The sequence below is a fragment of the Cnephaeus nilssonii genome (genome assembly GCF_951640355.1).
Source record: "Cnephaeus nilssonii genome assembly, chromosome: 14".
Classification (NCBI taxonomy): Eukaryota; Metazoa; Chordata; class Mammalia; order Chiroptera; family Vespertilionidae; genus Cnephaeus; species Cnephaeus nilssonii.
Genome location: NC_137085.1, coordinates 78,147,296 through 78,170,919, shown reverse-complemented (window position 1 = coordinate 78,170,919; position 23,624 = coordinate 78,147,296). Strand labels below are relative to the sequence as shown.

Here is a 23,624-nt window from a genome sequence, read left to right as displayed (position 1 = left end):
TTTGTGACTTATGGTGTACAGAAGGTTGTCAGGTCCCAATGTTCGTGTCTTCTTTCTGTTTAGAGCCCCAACATTATTATTATTTTTAAAAATATATTTTTATTGATTTTTTTACAGAGAGGAAGGGAGAGGGATAGAGAGTCAGAAACATCGATGGGAGAGAAACATCCATCAGCTGCCTCCTGCACACCTCCTACTGGGGATGTGCCCGCAACCAAGGCACATGCCCTTGACCGGAATTGAACCTGGGACCCTTGAGTCCGCAGGCTGACGCTCTATCCACTGAGCCAAACCAGTTAGGGCCCAACATTATTTTTTAATGATTATTCTATAACTCAGAGTTTTTACCAGTGTTCTTTCCTAATTATTTTACCTAAGCCACTGGCTTTTAAATTCTATAAAATTTGAGAGTTATTGTATGATTTTTTTCTAGCTAAGTTTAGTTATCTTAAGTACATAGGAATATATTATTTTTCTGACATCTGGAAATGTGAGAGAACTCTTCTTTGACCGTTTTCTCCAGTTTTTTTTTTCTTTTTAATCCTCACTCTAGGATATATTTCCCATTGATTTTTAGACAGGGTGGAAAGGAGGACAAGTGGAGGGAGAGAGAGAATGAGAGAGAAATATCAACATGAGAGAGACACATTGACTGAGGCTGGGGATTGAACCTGCAACTGAGGTACGTGTCCTTGACCAGGAGTCGAACCCATGATTCTCTGGTTCGCGGGCCAACACTCTTAACCACTGAGCAAAACCTTCCAGGGCATCCAGTTTTGTACGTTTTTTAAAATATGTTTTTATTGATTTTCAAGAGGAAATGAGAGCGAAAGAGAAACATCAATGTGAAAGAGAAACATGGATCTGCTACCTCCTGCATGCCCCCTAATGGGGATCGAGTCCTGCCCTGATCAGGAATCGAACTGTTGACCTTCTGGGCCATGCCCGTTACCCAGGGCCATTTTCTCCACTTTTGACCCCATCAGTCAGCTCTCATCAAGTTTATTTTTCCAGATAAATTTACAATTTATTTCCTTTAATTTAGTCAGGATTGTGATAACATAAAGATTCCTTTTTTTTTTTTCAAATACAACAGAGCCCTTCTGTTTAAATGGATTTTATTTTTTTTTAAATATATTTTATTGATTTTTTTACAGAGAGGAAGGGAGAGGGATAGAGAGCTAGAAACATCAATGAGAGAGAAACATCGATTAGCTGCCTCCTGCATACCCCCCACTGGGGATGTGCCCGAAACCAAGGTACATGCCCTTGACCGGAATCGAACCTGGGACCCTTCAGTCCGCAAGCCGACACTCTTATCCACTGAGCCAAACCGGTTCCGGCTTGCACCGTTTATTTTACCTTCAATTAAATATACTCACTATCATGCTAGGACTTTGAAAGTATAAAGGGAATATTTATGTGCTCAATGAGTTTCAGTCATTGAGAAATGAGGCATGCACACAAAGTAATGAGAAAGCAGTATAATAGTCATGATTATCAGTTACTAAAATAAAATACATGAATGAGTTAATAAATGTTATGATGTAATTATTATGGCCTTAAGAGATCATAGATTGTTTAGTGAAAAAGTTTTATTTTGGGGTCAACCTTGACAAATTGGGGAAAAATTGAAAAACAGATAGGAGGTCATTCTAGGTAGGAAAAACATGGAAGTAAAATGCTTAAAAATAGGAATAAGTGTTTGTTCTGGGCATAATATACAGAGACCAGCTTGATTCTAAGTATAGTTTATATTGGAAACAATTCTCAGTAATTTTGTTGTTGTTGTTAAGCCTCACCTGGGGATATTTTTCTATTGATTTTTAGAGAGTGGAAGGGAGGCAGAGAGAGAGAAACATGGACATTGATTGCTTGCCTCCTTCACAGGGTCCCTGCAACCAAGGCACATGCCCTGCCGGAATCCTTCAGTCCGCAGCCAATGGTCTGTCCACTGAGCCAAACTGGGCTGGGCCAATGTCAGTAATTTTTTTTCCCCCGGTAATTTTTATATACACAGTTCAGTCATGTTTCTGAAGCACTGATAATTTTGTATGTAACCCCAAAATAATGCGGAGATAAAGACTTTTGAATGGGGTTTGGACAAATGTAAATTTATGTTAGAAACTAATCTGATAGCATTGTGTCATCATAAGTCTTCACTACTAGATTGAAGATGAATTCTCACCATTAAATATATTAGTTGCTTATGGACCTTTAGAAAATGTTCCTCAGAAGCTTTCTTGTGAATATAAGGTCTGTTTGGGTGAACGGGGGGATGTGTATGGGGTGGATGGGAGGGTGGTGTGTAATGACACCATGGAATTCATTTTGTTTTTATGTCTTACATTCGGACAAATTTATTGATAAGATTCTCATTCATGTAGTGTGAAAAGAAAATGTTTTGCAGTATTTATCATATTTGTAAGCCTTTACAATAGAGCTCTTTATAGCTATTTTCTGAGAAATGGGATAGACTTTTTTTTTCCCCTCAAGCATACTGATTTTTATCTGCTTGGCTTCTTAAAATATTTACACTAGATTTAGGATATTAATATTGAAGAAAGAGAATCCTATACTGTTTTACTGAAACCTTTAACTGTGTGACTACAAAGCAGAATAACATTGAACATTACTATATTAGCTCTTTATCAGAGTAAAATTATACTTTATTTGTAAAGTTTTACCTAGGTATGAGACTATACCCTATTTCTCAGGCTAAGTAAAAAGATAGCAGCTGCCTTAATAGAAAGAAAAGAGTTTCTCCTTCATAATGAATAATGTCTGAATCATAAAAGAAAAATGGGAGATCACTGGAAATATTTAGCTCTTCAGAGTTTTTGAAATGTCAGCCTTAACTACTTTTAGGGATCCAGTAAAGGCCAGAAAAGACAAACAGTTGAAAGTTTCTTGGACTTATCCTCGTACTTCATTAGTATTAGAAATAATGCTTCTTAATTTTGGGTATTTGCATAAAAACACACCTTTTAAAGGGCGCTCTACTATGGACTACAAAGATTTTGTAGTACTGTTTAAATATTTTCTCATTGCCTTGTTTTGAAGTTAGAGATTCAGTCTTCTTACTTATATGTAAGCTTTTGAACATACTTGCTTAAAACATAAAATTCCTTCATAGTGCGATACAAAGTTAATATTAAACAGGTATTTATGCTCCTTTAGACATTGTTGAGATAGATTATAAGTATGTGTGTGCTTTAGTTTATATGCTGCACTGATAGTGGTTAAAAGTATGAGCCTATAGGTAATCTTTTTAAGCAGATAAAACTGTTGGGATGCTTTCCCAGGGCGATGGGATTTCCCTCCAAGCGTATCTCTTCAATTTGGTTCCGAATATAACGGGTGTCATTAGCCTTGCAGAATGTATCATCTGTAATTGAAGTTATGTTGTTGAACTAGAAAAAAAAAGGAAAAGGTGTTCAGATAGCTGAAATCAATCTTTTGTATGCCATGCAATGGGATCTCAGAATATTTTATCTAAAAAGTGATTTTTAAACTACTGTATTGTACATACTATGTATTCATCGTCATGGTAATAAAACCCTCTCTGTGCAAGCTCAGCCTTTATTTTTAAGTCTACAGCATGACTTTGGAAGAACAGACAACTTGCTATTATACTAGCTGGAAAAATGTATTCTATTCTAGTGTCAGCGTAAAATGCATACTGTGTCCTTAAATAACCTTTGAATAAGTAAAAAGAACAAATAGGAATTCTTATGATGCTGAAAGATCAATTTTAGTTTATTTTTATACCCTCTTCACTTTTCTTTACCTTAAGTTGATGTTGTACAATAAAGTCAGTTGCAAAGGCTTCAAAAGCAAAGATTTATTGCTATTTCGAGAAAAAAACTTAGCCCGAGGTTTTAGTGTCCCCCAGCTTCAAATCCATGTGCCAGGCTAACTAGGAGACACTATGTGCACAGCTCGGGACTGACGCCCTCTGAGAGCAGGCCTCAGACCTGGTGTTGCTGGTCCTTTCACGTGCTCTGGACAGAACCCGAGTTGGTGAGCAGAGAGTGCATTGGGCTCATAGTGATACTTTTGATAAAATTTACCTGTGAATGTGCGTTTCATAATGAGTCATAAGACTGATCCTTAGTAATTTAAATTAAAGTCAGGTATTTGAAAGGAGCAGTCCTACCTGAAGATGAATTACACGTAGGCTTTCTGGTAAATTAAGGGGCACAGATTCCAGCGCGTTGTGGTCCAAATAGAGGAAGGACAGGTTACTCAGTTTCTGTAAGGAAAGGCACTTTACTTCAGTGAGGTCAGTGCATCTCTCTACGGGTTCCAGTTCTCCACACTCAGTATGTCCACATGGATATACATACTGATACTGACAGACTCGTCCGTACTATTTATCATTGCCATCACAGTGTTTTGGCTTGGTGGGTATTTTTGGCCTCATAAATGGTGTAGTTTGTCTCTTACGAAGGGCAGTAGACCCCTGCTGCATTCCCAGCTCTATCCACTCATCCAGCCTCTGAAGACCCAGCGGTGCCCGGCCTCAGCCCTCATACTAGTGTCTGGGGCCCTTTGAGTTTGTCTTAGGAGCAGCCAATGGGACAGTCCCTGTACAGGATTACAGTTGGATCCTGGTGCTGTCATAACTTGTCTTGAATCTTCAGAACTTCCCATTTTAGCTCCAATTTATGGCAAAACGAATATTCCTAAAAGGTGTATATGCTTACTAGTAAGATGTTTCTCAAAGCTATTTATTAAATACTTTTTTAGTAAAAAATTCCCCCGAAGGGTTTGATACTGGATTACTGTTCATGATCAGTAACCCAGTTATCTATACTAATAGAGGAATATGCAAATTGTCCAGGACGCCATCACAGTAACAGTAACAACCGAACAGCAGGCTGTGTGGGGCGACAAGGCCAGCAGGAGAGTTAGTGAGGGACGACCAAACAACTGATCAGCAGGCTGCGTGGAGTGACCAGGCCTGCAGGAGAGGGCAGTTGGGGGCGACCAAGCTGGCAGGGGGGCAGTTAGGGGCAATCAGGCTGGCAAGGGGGAGCAGTAAGGGGTGACCATGCCAGCAGGAGGGCAGTTAGAGGCGACCAGGCTGACAGGCAGGTAAGCAGTTAGGAGCCAGCAGTCCTGAATTGTGAGAGGGTGCAGGCTGGGCACAAATTTTATGCACCGGGTCTCTAGTTGAGTATAACTTTATAATGATTTCAAGATGTAGTTTTCCCTGACATTAATCTTTTACCTTATCTCTGATGTGCATCCTGTAGCAGAATTTTCCAATTTTATTTTTTAGAACTAATTTGCTATTATTGATACTTCTTTAGCATTTTATCATTCACCATATGGACCCCAGGCTCCTGTATTCCCCAGGGGCCCTCTTCACTTGAGCTAGAGCAGAGGTGTGTACCTCTGGCCCAAGGGCCCTATACGGCCTGAGAAATCATTTGGTCTGCCCCTGCCAAGGCATTAGGGGTGAGTTAATTAAATGTTTGACCAAACATAGCAGGCTAATTTTTAAGTTGATAATTTTGTGTGGCCTGAAGTGATGTTATAAATATCCAAATGGCCCTGGGCAGAAAGAAGATTCCCCACCCCTGGGTTAGAGTAACCTGATTTACCAGTGGCTTTTGAAGCCTAGGTTGTTAAGTCAAACTGCAAGGTAGCTGAGTTTATCATTTCCATGTCAACTTGTCATGAATCCCTACTGTAATGCATGTGTAAAATGCAAAATATTCAAACATTCCTTTTGTGAAATGTTGATCAGTTCCTGTAGGTCTTTACAATGCTAGTTATTCAAAGGCTTACTAGATAGAATTATCTATCTTCAACTACAGGGGTTTATTTATTTATTTATTCTTTCAAACATTTTTATTGATTTCAGAGAGTAAGGGAGAGGGAAGAGAGATAGAAACATCAATGATGAGAGGCAATCATTGTTCGGCTGCCTCCTGCACGCCCCACACTGGGAATCAAGCCCACAACCCAGGCATGTGCCCTTGACTGGAATTGAACCTGGGACCCTTCAGTCCGCAGGCCAATGCTCTATCCACTAAGCCAAACCAGCTAGGGCGGTTTTTGTTTGTTTTTAAAGTTAGTTTAGTTTTTTAAAAGTCCCCTAAGTCCATTAAATTTTGTGAAACTTTGATGTATCTCTAGAATGCCCCTAAAGTAGAAAGAGGGTTCCTTAATTGTAGACAGAAATAGGAGAAAAGTGGAATATTTTTACATTTTCTGACACATATGTTTGTGGACAGATTGTACATTGTATGATCATCATAAATTTATGATAATGAATATTCGATAGTTTTAGGTGCTTATCATTACAAGCTACAAACCTTCTTTTTGAATGAGGTTTTCTCTTGTCAACAGTGGCATGACCCTTTATCTGGGGTTCCTTCCTGGGCTGAGATTATTACTTCTCCATAGACCATGCATTTCAAGACAATCTGGCTACCAAAGTCACACACCTTCCCCTTTTCCTGTACATACGTTTCCTTGAAATACTAAATTAAGAAAAGTATTTAATTTTTACTACATAGATAATTTTGTTTCGGTGCCATCATGGGATTCAAAAGGAAGGCTATCTATAAAATTTTATAAAATTAAAATTAAAATTTAGTGTTTACTTCTAGAACTTTATTTTTTCTGGCATTAGTAAATTACTAATATTGTAAGGAAAAAGACAGGAAAACTCCCTTTTGGAGTTTTTGGTGCCATATGGCTGTGAACCATCTATACCAATAAAAGGGTAATATGCTAATTAGACCCGGAGTCTTCTGGACGACCTTCTGGACGTCCTTCCTGACAAAGCCAGGCCTGGGCAAAGCCATCCACGGTTCCGGGCACCTGCGGCTGGCCTGAGTCCCAGGTACTTCTAGCCAGCCAGAGGCAGGGAAGCCCGGATCCCAGGTGCCTGCGGCCGACCGGAGGAGGGAAGCCTGGGTTCTGGGTGTGGGGGCCGAGGCAGAGGCGGTTAGGGGCGATCAGGCCGGCAGGGTAGCAATTAGGGGCGATCAGGCCAGCAGAGGAGCAGTTAGGGGCGATCAGTCAGGCAGGCAGAGGTGGTTAGGGGCAATCAGGCAGTCTGGAGAGCAGTTAGGGGCGATTAGGCTGGCAGGGGAGCAGTTAGGAGCCAACGGCCCTGTATTGTGAGAAGGATCCCGGACTGCAAGAGGACACAGGCCGATCTAAGGGGAACCCCCTCCTCTCCGTCCCAGTGCACAAATGTCGTGCACCCGGCCTCTAGTGTCTGTATAAATAAATATTTGCTTTGTAAGCAAGTGAAAAACATCAGACACAAAGTAGTCCATGAAATAAGATAAAGATTATATAATTTTGTGAGGTTAGGCATAAACTACACAGAATGAGCCTAATGGTGTGGCTATTTGTTATGTAAATAATGTCTTCATTTATTAAATTAAAATTATCTTAAAACATAAAACCAAATTCTAGACCAGAACTTCTCTTTCTTTTATCATATCATCACTGGCTGTATAAAACTGATACTGTGTTCAGTCATACTATAAAATACTTACTTTGAATGTATTTGCTTTGATTCCTCTACTCTTGATTTTGTTGTATTTGGCATTAAATAAAGTAAGCTTGGGAGGAAGAACTGGAAGTTTCAATAGTTGATTTTCAGCTAGTGTCAGTTCTTCTAACAGAGAAAGTTTTGAAAAAGTAGTGTCTTCTATATCTTCAATCAAATTTCCCGTAAAATCGAGTCTTCTTAAATTAGCTTGAAGGGGAAATATACAGAAAATATATAAAAATAAGAAGTTAAATTTTCATTTGTATGGACTGAAGAAAAGTATTTAACAGGTCATTCAGCCATATTTTGATTTTAGTGTCTAATAGAGTATCTACTATTAGTAGCTCAGGCAATTTTGTTGAATTAATGCTGAGCATCTATTCTGTGCTTACACTGATGGCCTTTCTAACTGGAATCTAGAATGACGGGTTCAGAAGAGAATTTTGTAGAGTCCTACTGTCTTCTGAATTCTCAGGATGCTCAGGCAGTTTGAAAGAAATTCTTGTTGCAAATCTTGGAAAATAAGCATTACACTTGATTGAATAGAATCACAAATTATTTTATGCTGGCATGTTGCATTGTCATTGTGGGTATGTTATCTGAATTGTTCTATGCCTTATTGGTTGACAACAGACAAAAATGCTTCTCATTATATGGGACGGTCATGTGTATAAAATTGCCACAAACACTGAATTAGTAAATATGGAACATTATGGCTCCAAGGGGAAATGCAGGGTTAGGTTCCTTCAAGCCTCAGATCACACATTTTCATCAGCAATCAATACATAATTTTATGTGTGTTTCTTTTAATAGATTTCTTTTTTTTTTTAAATTGATTTCAGAGAAGAAGGGAGAGGGAGAGAGAGATGGAAACATCAATGATGAGAGAGAATCATTGATCGGCTGCCTCCTGCACACCCCTTCTAGGGATCGAGCCCGCAACCTGGGCATGTGCCCTTCACTGGATTTGTACCCAGGAGAGAGATATACAAACATCAATCTGCAGGTTAACACTCTATCCACTGAGCCAAACCAGGTAGGGCTATAGCCTTCTTTAGTATATACTGTTGATACATTAACATTGAACTCAACAGCCATCAGCACTGGAACTCACACTTGAAGGAAGATTGCTAACACATGTATTTTCTCCACAAGGCGTATCACAGCCAGCCTTCTTGCATTTAGGAACACTAGACAGCACTTTAGCACTCCTCTTAGGAGCCATTTTAAACAGCAAACATCACAAAAATGTGAAAAATGTGGCACTAAGTAGACTGAACAGGACTCGTTTACAGTATGAAAGCAGAAACAAAAGGTCAGAGCATCACCTTCGACCTCGACTGGCTAACTCAGTTGTTTTTGCCACTGTGCATATGTCTGCAAATGACGGAAAGTGCTGCAAATATTGATTTTGGGATTACAACTAAATTTTAGCAAGTTGGTGAGTTTGAAAATGTGGAAGCCACAGATAGTGAGGGACAACTGTACTTCAGTGGGAGTCACCGGCGCGGCATGAATCCAGGTATTGTTAATTTTGTAGATGTGTACTGGGGCAGGGCCAGTGTACATTTTTTGTTGTGATTTTCCTCAGAAGCATTTGACAACATAGGAATGTAGGAAATTTATGAGGGATCAGTGATCCAGGACTGGGATTGGGCTCTGCAGAAGGCAGAGGATTGGTTTGATAGGACGCCAGTAGTCAAGACTGCGAATGACTCCAGGACACCAACTCTGTAACTAGAATCATCTGAGGCGTTTGGTTGTGTTTGATGATGCCTGGGCCTCTCCCCAGACCTCAGCCTCGGGGACTCAGCGCCTGCCTGGTATTTTAAATATATTTTTATTGATTTCAGAGAGGAAGGGAGAGAGAGAAAGAGATAGTAACATCAGTGATGAGATAGAATCCTTGATTGGCTGCCTCCTGCACATCCCCCCACTGGGGATTGTGCCCATCACTGGAGCATGTGCCCTGACCAGGAATCGGACCATGATCTCCTCAACCACGGAGCCACGCCGACCCGGCCCTGCCTGGTAATTTTTAAATGCTTCCCCAGATATTTTAAATCATGCAGTCAGATTTAAGAACCATGAGTTAAAGGAAGGAAAAGCAGTTTCTGTGCTTTTACAGTGAAGGTAGAAAATAAAACATTGTAATTGGAGAAACATCCTGATTATATTGGTGCTGCTGACTAGCAAGTGGATCTTGAAGTATTGGAGTTGAGAGGACATAGTTTGGTAAATGGGCTGTCAACACAGACACCAAAGTCACCAGTAAAGAAAGATGGCAGAGGATATCTGAATGGAAAGGAGATTCATCAACAAATCAGTGGATTTTTGTGAAACGTGGTAGATATTTCAAATACACCTATACACCTAGATGTGATAGGCCACAAATACCTAAAGTTAAATACTAGCATGAGTTAATACTAATATCTTATTTAAAACTCACTTACGTATTTCTGCAAAATCTTTGGCAGTCAGCTTTTTAATTTTGTTGAATCGTGCATAAAGATAGGCTGATTCCTTTGGCAAGGGTGGGACAGTTACAATGTCAACTTCTTCACAGTATACAGAGCCACTTAAACACACACACAGCAGGCACGTGGGCATTTCTAATTGGGAAAAGTCATAAAAGTATAAACAGTAAGAACATTTGGCCTCTACTGGCAAAATTATTGCTATTATGAATGTTATTACTGATTTGAAAAGGTGTTTTACAGAAGTGCAGGTGATAGGAAAGATACCATGATTATGATTGCTAAAGACCTGTATTATAACTGATAATTCACCAGAATTTATTTTAGACTAGAGGCCAAGGGCATGAAATTAGTGCACAGGTAGGGTCCCTAGGCATGGCCGGCGATTAGGGCCGATCTGTGTGGCAACTGGCGAGGTGATCAGGGGGCCCCCATTGGCACCTGCCTTGGCCGGCCTGGTGCCGCCTGCTCACTGGCCAGCCCTGCCTCCCAGCCGCCCCACTGCCGCTGCTGGTTGCCTCCCTTTGCAGGAGGCGACTGGTGGGGTGATCAGGAGACGGGGCCGGCCTGCTTGCAACCTGGCCCTGTCCTCGCAGCCACCTCTGGTTGCCTCCCTCTGCGGGGTGACTGGTGGGACAATGCAGGGGGTGAGGGTGGGGGGCACTGGCACCTGCTGTGGCTGGCCTGGGGCCTGTGGGCTAGGGGCAGCTCCTGCGTTGAGTGTCTGCCCCCGGTGGTCAGTGCATGTCATAGCAACCTGTTGTTCCACAGGTTGTTCTACTGTTTGGTCGATTTGCTTTTATTAGGCTTTTATTATATAGGATTTTGTAATTCAGTCTTTCTTATTCTCTGCTTTTGCATTGATTCTTTAATTGCTGAATTGATCAACAGTTATATTTCCTCATTTGAATACCAGAAAAAATTGTAAAGTAGGACTTAAGGAAAACAGGAGCTTGATTTATTCCTTGGTGTGGCACAAACGCATTTTAGATTGGTGACAGCTAAGGAGTTTAGAAACTACTGGTTAGATGAGCAAACTGTTAACTTGAAAATTAGAGTCAGCATAGACACTGTTGAGATTCCATTTCACTCTGCTGTCATTCATTGCATTTATTTGTCATGCCTTTTTTGTCTCTTTTAACCTGGAACAGTTTTATTAGTCTTTATTTTTCACCTATTTTTAAAAAATGTTTTAATTCTTAAAAAAACGTTTATGTTTTATGGTATATATTTTGAAAAATGTCTTTTAAGTAGGATTTATCTGAGTTCCCCCATTTGGGGCAGGAATACCATGGAAATGGTGTAGGTTTCTCAGTGCCATGTAACAAGGAGCACAAGGTATCTATTTGTCCCATTCCTGACAATGCTGTCTTTGGTCACTTGGTTCATTTGGTATCCACCATGTTTCTCACTTTGTAAAGTAAATATTTTTCACTTTGTAATTAATAAATATTTTTCAGAGAAGTACTTTGAGGTTTTAAATATCTGATTTGCCATTAAACTCTCACCTACTAGTTTTATCATCCATTGATTCTTAACCTGAATTGTTTATCAGTAGGATAGTTGCCAAATAATGATTTTCTAAATCTATCATTCTTTCTATACTTGTTCATCGGCATTCTGGTGTAAGGTGGAACATTCCCTTCTTGTTTGTTTGTTTATTTATTTCTGTCAGTATGAACTTATGAATTCCTAATCCTATAGGTCATAATACATTATTATAACATTTATTTTTATAATCAAACTAGAGGCCCGGTGCATGAATTCGTGCATTTGGGGGGGGGTCGCTCAGTCAGGTATGGGCCCTCTCGCAGTCCGGGAGGTGGAAGAGGCTCCCGCCACTGCAACTGCGCTTGCCAGCTGTTAGCCTGGCCCAGGGCTTCTGGCTGAGCAGTGCTCCCCCTATGGGAGCGCACTGACCACCAGGGGACAGCTCCTGCATTTAGCGTCTGCCACCTGGTGGTCAGTGCGCGTCATTGCGACTGGTGGTCCCGCCATTCGGTCGATTTGCATATTAGCCTTTTATTATATAGGACTAGAGGCCCGGTAGACAAAATTCGTGCACTGGGGAGGGGGGAAGGGGTGTCCCTCAGCCCAGCCTGCACCCTGTCCAATCAGGGACCCCTCGGGGGATGTCTGACTGGCAGTCTAGGCCGGTTTAGGTCCAACTTCCTGCCTGCCTCTAACTGCTTCTGCCTGCCAGCCTGATCACCCCCTAACTGCTCCCCTGCCGGCCCGATTGCCCCAACTGCCCTCCCCTGCAAGCCTGGTCCCCCCCAACTGCCCTCCCCTGCTGGCCTGGTTGATCCCAACTGTCCTCCCCTGCTGGCCTGATCTCGCCCCCAGTGGCCTTCCCCTGCCAGCCTGATCTTGCCCCCAACTGCTCTCCGCTGCCGGCCTGATTGCCCCTAACTGCCCTCCTCTGCTCTCCTGATCTCGCGCCCAACTGCCCTTCCCTGCTGGCCTGATCGCCCCTAACTGCCTCTGCCTGCCTGATCACCCCTAACTGCCCTCCCCTGCCGGCCTGATCTCATCCCCAACTGCCCTCCCCTGCAGGCCTGATCTCGCCCCCATCTGCCTTCCTCTGCCAGCCAATTTGGTTCTGATTGGTCAGTTTCTATGCCAGTTAGCGTCAAAAGCTCCACCTCCTAGGCAGCCATTGGCTCCTCACATTTGACCCAGATTTGGTTCTGATTGGTCGGTTTCTATGCCAGTCAGCATCTCTGGGACTATCAGTGGATCCTGATCAGAAAGGCAGGGTTGATCAGCAGCCCTGGTGGAGGCCTAGAGAGAAATGGAGGCATGGCTGCTGGCCAGGCCCAGAGAGAAAGAGTGAGGCAAGTGCTGATCAACAGCTGCCACAGAGGCTACAGATCAGACCCTGCTTCTCTCTCCGGGCCTGATTCACAGCCCCCTCAGCAGTCAGTGCTGGGTCACTGTGCCTGCTGCCATAGCAGTCAGTGCTGGGCTGCCATGGCAACCCAGCACTGACTGCAGGAGTGACTTCTGGTTGGTCGAGCCTCCTGGTTGTTGTGGATGTGATGGACCCAGGGTTTTTATATATTAGGATTTTCACAGATTAGCCAGTGAGAATTCTTTTAAGCTTTTTTGTCTTGCCACAGCTTTTCTGTGGTTAACACATTAAGTGCCATGTCAGTCATCGGTGACTGAAACGGAAAGGAAGACAAAACATGCTTGGCGCTTAACATGTTAAATGATATACAATAAATTGCACATATTTAACTTGTATAATGTATACGTTTTTGACATTTTTATATACCGTATTTTCCGGCGTATAAGACGACTGGGCGTATAGAAGATTTTCCTGGGTTAAAAAGTCATCTTATATGCCAGAAAATACAGTACCTAGAAAACCATTACCACAATTGAGATAATTAACATACCCATTACCCCCAAAACTTTCTCACACCCCTTGGTAATCCCTCCCTCCCAATCTTGTATCGAAAGAATCATGTGGTACATAATCTTGTCTGACTTTTTTCACTCTGCATAGTTACTGTGAGATTCATCTGTTGTTGCTTGTATCCGTAGTGCATTCTTTTTTATTACTGAGTAGTATTCCCTTGTTATAGTTATATTTTGTGGACATTTCAGTTTCCAGTTTTGGGGTATTTTAAAGAAAGCTGCTGAAAACATTCATGTACAAGTTTTGTGGACTTAATGCATTTGTTTTCTGGGGTAAGTACCTAAGAGTAAAATGGCTAGGTAGGTGTATGTTTACATTTTGAAGCAAGTCCTAAACTATTTTCCAAAGTGGTTGTGTCATTTTATATCCCCATCAACATTTCATGAGTGTTCCAGTTGCTCCATATCCTTACCAACGTTTTGTTATGATTGGAGGTTTTAATTTTAGCCATTCAGGTAAGGTGGGTTGTGGTATCTCATGCTTTAATTTGCATTTTCCTAATGACTAATGATGCCAAGCATCTGTTTATATTTGCTATCCATGTATTTTCTTTGGTGAAGTGTCTATTCATCTTGGTTATTTTTTAAATGCGACTTTTTGGTATTATTATTGAAGTATAAGAGTATATATTATAGATATGTCATTTGTCAGATTTATGTTTTGCAAATATTTTCCTCCAGTCTGTGGCTTGTCTTTTTATTTTATTTTATTTTTATATATATTTATTGATTTCAGAGAGGAAGGGAGAGGGGGAGAGAGATAGAAACATCAATGATGAAAGAGAATCATTGATTAGCTGCCTCCTGCACACCCCGTACTAGGGATGAGCCCATAACCAGGAGATGTGCCCTTGACCAGAATTGAACAGGCAGACGCTCTATCCACTGAGCCAAACCAGCTAGGGCTCTTTTTATTTTCTTATCAATGTCTTTTGAATAGCAAACATTTTTAACTTTAATGAAGAACAATTGATTCATTTGTGTTTTATTTAAGAAATCTTTGCCAACTACTAAGTTTCCATCCTATGTTTTTTTTAAAGGTTGTATAGCTTACACTCTTTATATTTAAGCATAGGTTCCATTTTGAGTTAATTTTAATATATGGTATATGGAAGGGTCAAAGTTTATTTTTTATTTTCCTATAACCATCTGCTTCTTTCAGCACCATTTTTAAAATAAATTGTCTTTTTCCAGTTGTGTTGGCACCATTGTAAATAATCATATTGTGTAAGTCTGTTTCTAGACTCTGCTGTTTCATTGATCTGCTTATTTTTGTGTTCATATAACTTTATAATAAGTGCTGATATGAGGTTGTATAAATCCTCCAATTTAATTCTTCAGTATTGTTATGATTGTTCTAGGTTCTTTGCATTTCCACATAAATTTTACAATAAGCTTGTTAATTTAAAAAACAGGAAAGCCTGCTAGGTTTTTAATTGGGAATGCATTGAATCTCCAGAAAAATTTGAGAAAAATTGACATATTAATGACTTTGAGTTTTCTCATCATTGAACACACTATATCTATTTATAAGTTTAAATCTTAAATTTCTCTCAGTATTGTTATCTAGATTTTAGTATACAGGTCCTAGTATATCTTTTGCAAATTTATACCCAGGTATATTTTATATTTTGATTAATTATTTAAAAGTTAAATGTTGCCATTATTATTTGAGTACTTCCTTATTTTCTGGCTTAGTAAGATGTCCCAGACCAATCTTGCCTTTTCCCTGTCCCAAGCCTGAAATTAGCTATTTCTTCAAGGAGTACTGGTTACTTTTAATGGAAAATAGTATTTAGAAACCAAGATTTGGGTGTCGATATGCTCCTTGCTACTGGAATCTCATTGCTTCTAGGCTTTCCCATCAGAGAGAGCTAGGAAATACTGAATATGCATGCATATTTGTCTCTCTCAATATGTAATAATACACATACATACACACATGATACATCTGTTCTATCTATATATATATAAAAGCCTAAGTGACCGTAACGACTGAATGACCCGTCAACCAGTTGCTATGATGCGCACTGACCACCAGAGGGCAGACACTCAAGGCAGGAGCTTCCCCCTGGTGTTCAATGCGCTCCCACAGGGGGAGCGCCGCTCAGCCAGAAGCCGGGCTCACGGTTGGCAAGTGCAGCTGTGGCAGTAGGAGCCTCTCATAACTCCGTGGCAGCACTACCAAGTGGCGGCAGCAGTCATACCGGGCTGGATGAGCACAAGTGGTGCAGCACCCGGCCCCACTTCTGGCTTCTCCCTGGCCTCCTGCCATTTGGCGCACTGCTCCATCCCTCGGGGGATGTCGGACTGCCGGTTTAGGCCAATCCCTGCAGGCCAGTCAGACATCCCCCAAGGGGTCCCGGATGTGCGAGGGTGCAGGCCGGGCTGAGGGACACCTTTCCCCGCCCCCCCCCCCCCCCACAGTGCATGAATTTCATACACTGGGCCTCTACTATATATATACGTGCACGTATACATACATCATATACTCATCTATATAAAAGCCTAATATGCAATTTGGCACGGTGGGAGTTTGACCGGGAGACTGTTCGCTTGCTATGATGTGCGCTGACCACCAGGGGTGGTGCAGAACAAAGGAAGGCCCTGGCTGGCAGTTGGGGAGGGAGGCCCCGGCTCGCAGCTGGGGAAGGGAGGCCCCAGCCGGCAGCCAGAAGGCCCGGATTGGCCCTGATCGCCAGCCAGGCCTAGGGACCCTGCCCGTGCATGAATTTCATGCATCGGGTCTCTAGTGTATACATAAACACACCATATGCATATATACAAAACACATGCTTGCTCACACAGAGACAGACCTTTATCTGTTTTTGTATCTCTGTTTACAAGCCATGAGTTGATGGTGATAATAGTTTAGCTCCAGTGTTCATTCTAGCCTTTCCCCTTACCATATTTCTAACACCCTTCTCTGACAGTGAGGAACCTAGCTCTCATTATCCACAGTGTGTTTACTTTACATCACCCAGTCTTAGAATAAGCATTAAGTAGTTTCATTATTGCCACAAACCCACTCACTGGAATTTTAGTATGTTTGTATTTATTTATTTATTTATTTATTTATTTATTTGCCTGAAGGAATGCAGTCAAAATACTGTGTTGAAGGGTTACTTGGATTAGAATTTTCCCCTTTAGTGTTTTACGTTATTCATTTGAAATGTAATTAAGTTTCTATTTTTCTATTTGTATTTCACTTTGGTTTTTGTTTTTTAAAAAAAATATTTTATTGATTTTTTACAGAGAGGGATGGAGAGGGATAGAGAGCTAGAAACATCGATGAGAAAGAAACATCGACCAGCTGCCTCCTGCACACCCTCTACCGGGGATGTGCCCGCAACCAATGTACATGCCCTTGACCGGAACCGAACCTGGGACCTTTCAGTCCGCAGGCCGACGCTCTATCCACTGAGCCAAACCAGTTTCGGCTTCACTTTGTTTTTTTTTATCTTATTCTTATTGATTTTATTTATCAGTGTATTTGTTTGTTCGTTTGCTTATGTGAAGCATAACCTCTTTCTAAAATAAAATCTACACAATAAGGTGTACAACAGAGAAGTGCCACTACCCTCCCACACAGCCCCTCATTTCCCATCCCTGTACCTTTCCACTGCTGGCCCATCTGTGACCTGTAGGTAACTAGTCTCAGTTTTTTAATACCCCTCTTGGGTTTCTTTAGAAACAAGTGAACTGATGCCTGTACTTATATCCCCTTTTTTGTGAGATGAAAGGCAGCATACTGTAAACCAGTGATGGGCAACCTTTTGAGCTTGGTGTGTCAAACTTCGCCAAAAAACTGAGCATAACTCGGGTAGTGTGTCACTTTGAGGAAAAAACATTATTTCGCAAATGTTTCATCCTCAGGAGCAGCAAATGTTTCATCCTCGGCATGCGGCTGCCTCAGCGGCCGCGTGTCATCAGAAATGGCTACGCATGTCAGTGCTGACACGCGTGTCATAGGTTCGCCATCACTGCTATAGACAGACTGTTAGACTTTGGTTTTTTCACATATGTTTTCTGGAAAACATTTCATGTTCAATAGAGATAATTTATTTTCACAACTGCATAGTATTCCCTTGTGTGAATATACAATACTTTATATGTACACTCTCCAATGTATGGGCAATTAGATTGTTTCCAATATTTTGCCATTTCAAGCAGTGCTTCAATGATTTTGCATATGTATTTTCTTTCGGATTTGGTTTTATTAGATACAAGAAGCCTGGTGCATGAAATTTGTACATGGGAGGGCGGGGGGGGGGGGTCCCTCAGCCCAGCCTGCACCCTCTCCAATCTGGGACATCACTCTCACAATCCAGACTGCTGGCTCCCAACTGCTTGCCTGCCTGCCTGCCTGCCTGATCACCCCTAACTGCCCTCCCCTGCTAGTCTGATTGCCTCTAACTATCCTCCCCTGCAGGCCTGGTTCCTCCCAACTGCCCTCCCCTGCAGGCCTGATTGCTCCCAACTGCCCTCCCTTTCAGGCCTGATTGCCCCCCAACTGCCCTCCCCTGCAGGCCATCTTATGCTGGCCATCTTGTGTCCATATGGGGGCAGCCATCTTGTGTGTTGGAGTCATGGTCAATTTGCATATTACCTCTTTATTATCTAGGATTGCCAAATTTTGGTCCAAATTGTTGTACCAGTTTGCACTTCCACCAACAATGTATGAGATTGTCTGATACCCTATAGCCTTGCCAATGGAATATAGTAATATGTTGTCACACTTTTAATTTTACCAGTCAGGTTGAAACATGGCATTTCAGTGTAATTTTAAGTTGCATTGCTCTGTGTGAGATATAACATATTTTTGTATGTTTGAGGATAGTTTTTATATCAGTTGGTGAATTATCTGTACATCTCTTTTGGCTGATTTTCCAATGTCTTTTTCAGTCAGATTTTTTCCTAGATCTTTACTTAAAAAAAAAAAAATTTAGAGGTATTAATTTTTTTGTCCGTGCTATTAAGTTGCAAATATTTTTCTCAATTTTCAGTTGTCTTTGACTTTACTTATGATGTATTTGCCATGCAAATTTCAGTTTATGGAGTCGAATTCATTGATATTTTCTATTATTGCCTCTGGATTTGGAGGTACCTCATACCCAGTTTATTTTCTAGGATTTATATGGTTTCACTTTTTACATTTAGATCTGAATTTATTTGGAGTTTATTTTTCAGTGTAAGGTATAGATCTAATTGTAGTTCCTTTCAGTTGACTACTCAGTTGTCCAAGCACCATTAAAAAAAAAATCATCTTTGACTCTGGCTGGTGTTTTTCAGTGGTTAGAGCCTTGGCCCGTGCACTGAAGGGTCTCAGGTTTGATATCTGGTCAACAGCATGTACCTGTGTGCAGGTTCGATCCCCGGCCGAGTCGGGACATGTGTGTGGGAGGCAAACAATCTATGTTCCTCTCTCCCCCTTCCTTCCTCCTTCTCTAAAAATCAATGGAAAAAATACCCATGGGGGAGGATTGAAAAAAAATAATAATAATAAATAAATAATCTTTACTTCAGTGATTTTAGATGCTGGCTTTATTCTATACTAAATTTGTACATATATTTCTGCCTGACTGGACTTTCTATTCTATTCATGCACCAGTATCACACCTTTTAAAAGTATAGAGTTTTTTGTCAAGGGCATGTACCTTGGTTGCGGGCACATCCCCAGTAGGGGGTGTGCAGGAGGCAGCTGATCGATGTTTCTCTCTCATCGATGTTTCTCACTCTCTATCCCTCTCCCTTCCTCTCTGTAAATGGTCAATAAAATATATATATTAAAAAAAAGTATAGAGTTTTTAAAGTATGTTCTAATGTGTGTGGTGCTTCTGATTCCTGCAGTTACCTGTCATTTTTCAGTATTTCCCTTGCTGTTTATACAGCTTTGATTTTTCCATGTGAACTTCAGTATCAACCTTATCAGATCTTTAAAGAAGTTTATTGTTACAAAGTTAGAGAGCTGACATTTTTATGATATTGAATCACCTTAGCAAGCAGAAGGAATATCTTTCCATTTGTCCAAGGCTATTTTTACTTTGATACTTTCAGGTTTCTTAAGATATATTATCTGTTTTAGTTCATTTTAATTTATTGTAGCAATATAGAAATTAGTATATGATTTTTTTACTGTCATGCGAAATAATGTTCTGTGATGGAATAAGAATAAATCAAATGGATAGGAACTATTGAATAGGACTTCGTAGTTTGTTATAAGTTTTCTATTGATTCAATTGAAATGTGCATTATAATTACTTATGTACAGACATGCACCACCTATTCATGTTTTGGTCATTGGCAAACCACATATACGATGAGAGTCCGTAAGATTATAATGGAACTGAAAAATGTCCATCACCTAAAGAAGTTGTATCCTTCATAGCGTCGTAGTACAATATATTACTCATGTATTTGTGGTGATGCAAACCTATTGAGCTACCAGCACAGAGTGTAACTAACACATACAGTTATGTCCACAATAAATGAGTATGTTACTGACTTATGTATTTACTACAGTATAATTTTAACATTATAGCGTGTGCGTACTCCTTCTACTTAATGAACAAATGTGCACTGTAAAACTACATGCTGTGTCACACTGGCAGCAGCCTCAACCATCTTGTGTTTATGGTGTCTCGATTGCTTCATTTTCTTTTCTGGCTGACTTAATGTTGTGTTGTTTTATACAGTAGCATACTTAACAGGCTTGGAACCTAGGAGCAGTAGGCTCTATGCACCACAGGTGTGCAGTAAGCTATACCTGTAGGTGTGTGTCAGTACACTCCGCAACATTTGCAGGACAGCATCACCTAATGATGCCTATCTCGGCATGTATCTCCATCCTTAAGCAGCACATGACTGTATGCAGATGCTCCTCAACTTACTGGTGGAGTTATATACTGATAAACTGAAACTTGAAAATATCGTAAGTCGGAAATGCATTTATTATGCCTAACCTATTGAACATCTTAGCTTAAGCCTAGATTGTTTCTACTGAATGCGTATTGCTTTTGCATCATCATAAAGTCAAAAAATGCAAGTCGAACCATCATAAGTTGGTGACAGTCTGTATAGCCATCTCTCCGTCTTCTGTGACTTTCTTGAGGGAAAGAGTTACATTTTATTTACCTTACCCTCCGGCTGCCCATAGTACATAGGCTCCTCGACTTACGATGGGGTTACTTCCGGACATCATAGCGTAGCCTCGCCTACCTGAAATGTGCTCCGAACACTTACATTAGCTTACAATTGGGCAAAGTGCCCGACACAAAACCCGTTTTACAATAAAGTGTTGAGCATCTCGTGTAATTTATTATGAGTATCACTTTGGGGCCATTATAAAGTTGAAAAATTAAGTCTAAATGTAAATTCAGGACTAAGTTTGAAATGAATCGGTGTCTAATAACTGTGTCTTGAATTGATTTTACAGAGACAGAAAGGCATACTTTGTAGGGGCTACACTGCATCAGCTTTGGTTGCTCTTGCATGTTCCTATTCCACGTTTCTCACTCCTAGCATGGGGTGGGAAATGATGTGCTCTCCTAACATGCCTATTTGACTTCGTTGTTGGAGATAGAATTCTATTATTTGGGGTTACTCTATTCAGAGACCATTTTTGATTACTATGAAGACTAAAATTCCATTATAAGCTGTTTTTTAAAGCTTCTAAAAAATAGATAATAGACTGTTCATACTTACCATCATTTTCTTTTTTGAGGGGTAATGATGTTGAACTCTCATCTTTTTGTAATTGAAGACTTTTCTCATCAGATGTCATCATAGATTCTTTTTTCTATTAGAAAAATAGAAATTTATTATCAAGTGCGAGAAATCTAATTTTCACCATATAAGCTGAGGGATTATGGACAATATCTGTCTTCTCATAGTCACATAATGGCATTTACTTTATGTTTTATTAGGATTTTATGCACTTATTACAATGTAAATATTTGTTTAGCTTGCTTTTACTTATCCCGTGGGCTCCTTGAGTAAAAGAACCAGGTCTTTTAAAAAAATTTTTATATCTTCAAAGGCCAAACTCCATACTTTCTAAATGTCAAATATGTTGAAATTCCAAATGGGAACTAAGAGAGAATTCTATGCCTTGGAATTAAAGATTTTCTGAGGTGTAACCTAAAATAAAAATAGTGTCTTGAAACTATTTTTATGTAAAGTAGCTCTTTTAATTATTCATACTCTGCCATGTTGGCCTGTACTAAGCACCAGTCATGTCCTACCTGGACAGCCCTGAGTAGGCTCTCTTTGTCACTTCTGGAAGTGACCCTTAAGTATACATGCGCGTGCATTAAGGCCTTGGAGTCCTTTCATTCTAGCCTACCCGCCACACTCAGACCACCGGTCCAGGCTGTTAGCTCTAGGAGAACTGGGGTCTTTATCATTTACTCTCTTTCATATTCTGGGAGGGAACATGTTCTGCCATTAGACTGCCATTATACTGTGTGGTGCCCTAGTTTCTGTACCCATCAGGAGCATTTTCCACTTTTAGTCTCACTCTCGACTCCTTCATTCTCTCGTGTGTTCTGGTTGAACAGTCCCCTCCACTCTCTTTGTATATTAAGTGCCATTGAACTCTGCTCCACTTCATTTATATTAAGATAGACTTCTAAAGCAGCATGAAGAAATAAAACTGAGCTTCTTTTACTTATTACATGTTTTGGGACCAGGGAGTTTTGAAAGTATTCTTTTAACTGATAGATAGATTCAGATCATACTTGTGAGCCAATAGTTTATTATTGTGATGGGCCTTTTTTTTAAAAAAAATCTGAAGCTATAACTAGTTATACCTATCTTTTTTGTCTTCTTGTTAGCAAGAATAAGACTAGCATATTAACTAACTTTGTTGACAGAAAATGTGTTTTAACATTTACTCGTGTGTGTGAGAGAGAAAATGAGAGGAAAGAAGGAAAGAGAGATCGAGAGTGAGAGAAAGAAAGAAAAAGGAAGGAAGGAAAGATGGAAAAGAGGGAGGGAGAGAGGAAGGAAGGAAGGAAGGAAGGACTTATAACTGGTCACTTTAAAAATCTTTGCCATCTTATTCATACTGGAGAAGAACTTTGAGGAGACCGACATTGTTAAATGTTTGGCTGCCTTTCTCATTTCTCAGTGTGTGTGTCACACTATAGGCAGGCGGAAGATACTTCTGTGGTGTGTTTACTTTCTCCTTCCCCAGTTGTGTGACAGGAAAACCACAATAATCACTTAGCCCATGTAAGTGGAGTATGAAAGATGTGGTAGAGTACTAACTCAGCTTGGTACACACTGATAGTCTAAGTTGTTGAAGCTGATTTAAAAAGAAAGCCCCATATTAAGTAGTTTTTCATTTCTGGTACTGTATATAGTTGACATTTATAAATTTTGTGAAATATTATATATACCAAAATGACAGTATTCTTCTATTTATTTTCTTGAACCGCTTCTTCCTAAAATAATAAACCTTAAGCTGGTAATCCATCTTTATTTCTTCTAATACACATCTCCTATTTTATTTTGAAATAATATCATATCCAAATATAGGGCTTTGTTTAACACTACTTAATACTATAAATTTCAACTGGTCAGGGATTATCTTAAAGTTTAGTTTTCCTTAAATGTTATGTGTTGGTTACTATAGATACCGTTTGGTTACAATATGTATGATTTATTGAGGCATGCATCTTTAAAAAATATAATCTTAGGGATACTTATTTTTAATTAATTTGAATCGCTTAAAGTACTTTTTCTTTCCTCTTACCTTATCAGACACATTCAAACAAACAAAAGCATGCAGTTAAATAGGCTAGACTATTTTAGAAGTTAAATTTAGAGTGGAAATAAGGTACCTTAATATGTTTTCCATCCAGGTATTGATCCTCATAATCTCGAGTAAATAAAATTTCTTCAAAATTATCGGTGTTCTGCTGAGTTGGTGGTGCTGGCTTTATCAGAGGCACAAACAGTAACAGGAGAAGTGTAGACTGCAGAATCTTCATTTTTACAAAAATTAAGGTGACTAGAAGTTAATAAGCTAGAGGCCTGCTGACTGTAAGACAATACTCCTTTTTCCATGGAAGTAAAATCCAGACCATCGAAGCAATATTTAAAAGCTTAGAGGAGTTTTTGGCAGAGTGCATGCAGTAGGGGCCGGAGAACAAGTATTTAACCCTTAGTGTTCTTAAATTACATGCTGGAAG

The 23,624-nt window shown here is 40.2% G+C and overlaps 2 protein-coding genes across 4 annotated transcripts in view; one reads left to right on the top strand and one right to left on the bottom strand.

Moving 5' to 3' along the window:
• Positions 1–23,624, top strand: part of CENPP (centromere protein P) — a 316,284-nt gene that overhangs the window by 66,078 nt on the left and 226,582 nt on the right. The gene's annotated exons all lie outside the window — the stretch shown is intronic.
• On the bottom strand, positions 567–23,543 carry OGN (osteoglycin). The gene is made up of 6 exons (XM_079791366.1): positions 23,274–23,543; positions 21,133–21,226; positions 9,979–10,137; positions 7,530–7,732; positions 4,160–4,255; positions 567–3,413 (listed from the first exon to the last, which is right to left on the bottom strand). Exons 1-6 carry the CDS (start codon positions 23,421–23,423, stop codon positions 3,243–3,245), a joined length of 873 nt encoding a protein of 290 aa, XP_079647492.1. The 5' UTR covers positions 23,424–23,543; the 3' UTR covers positions 567–3,242.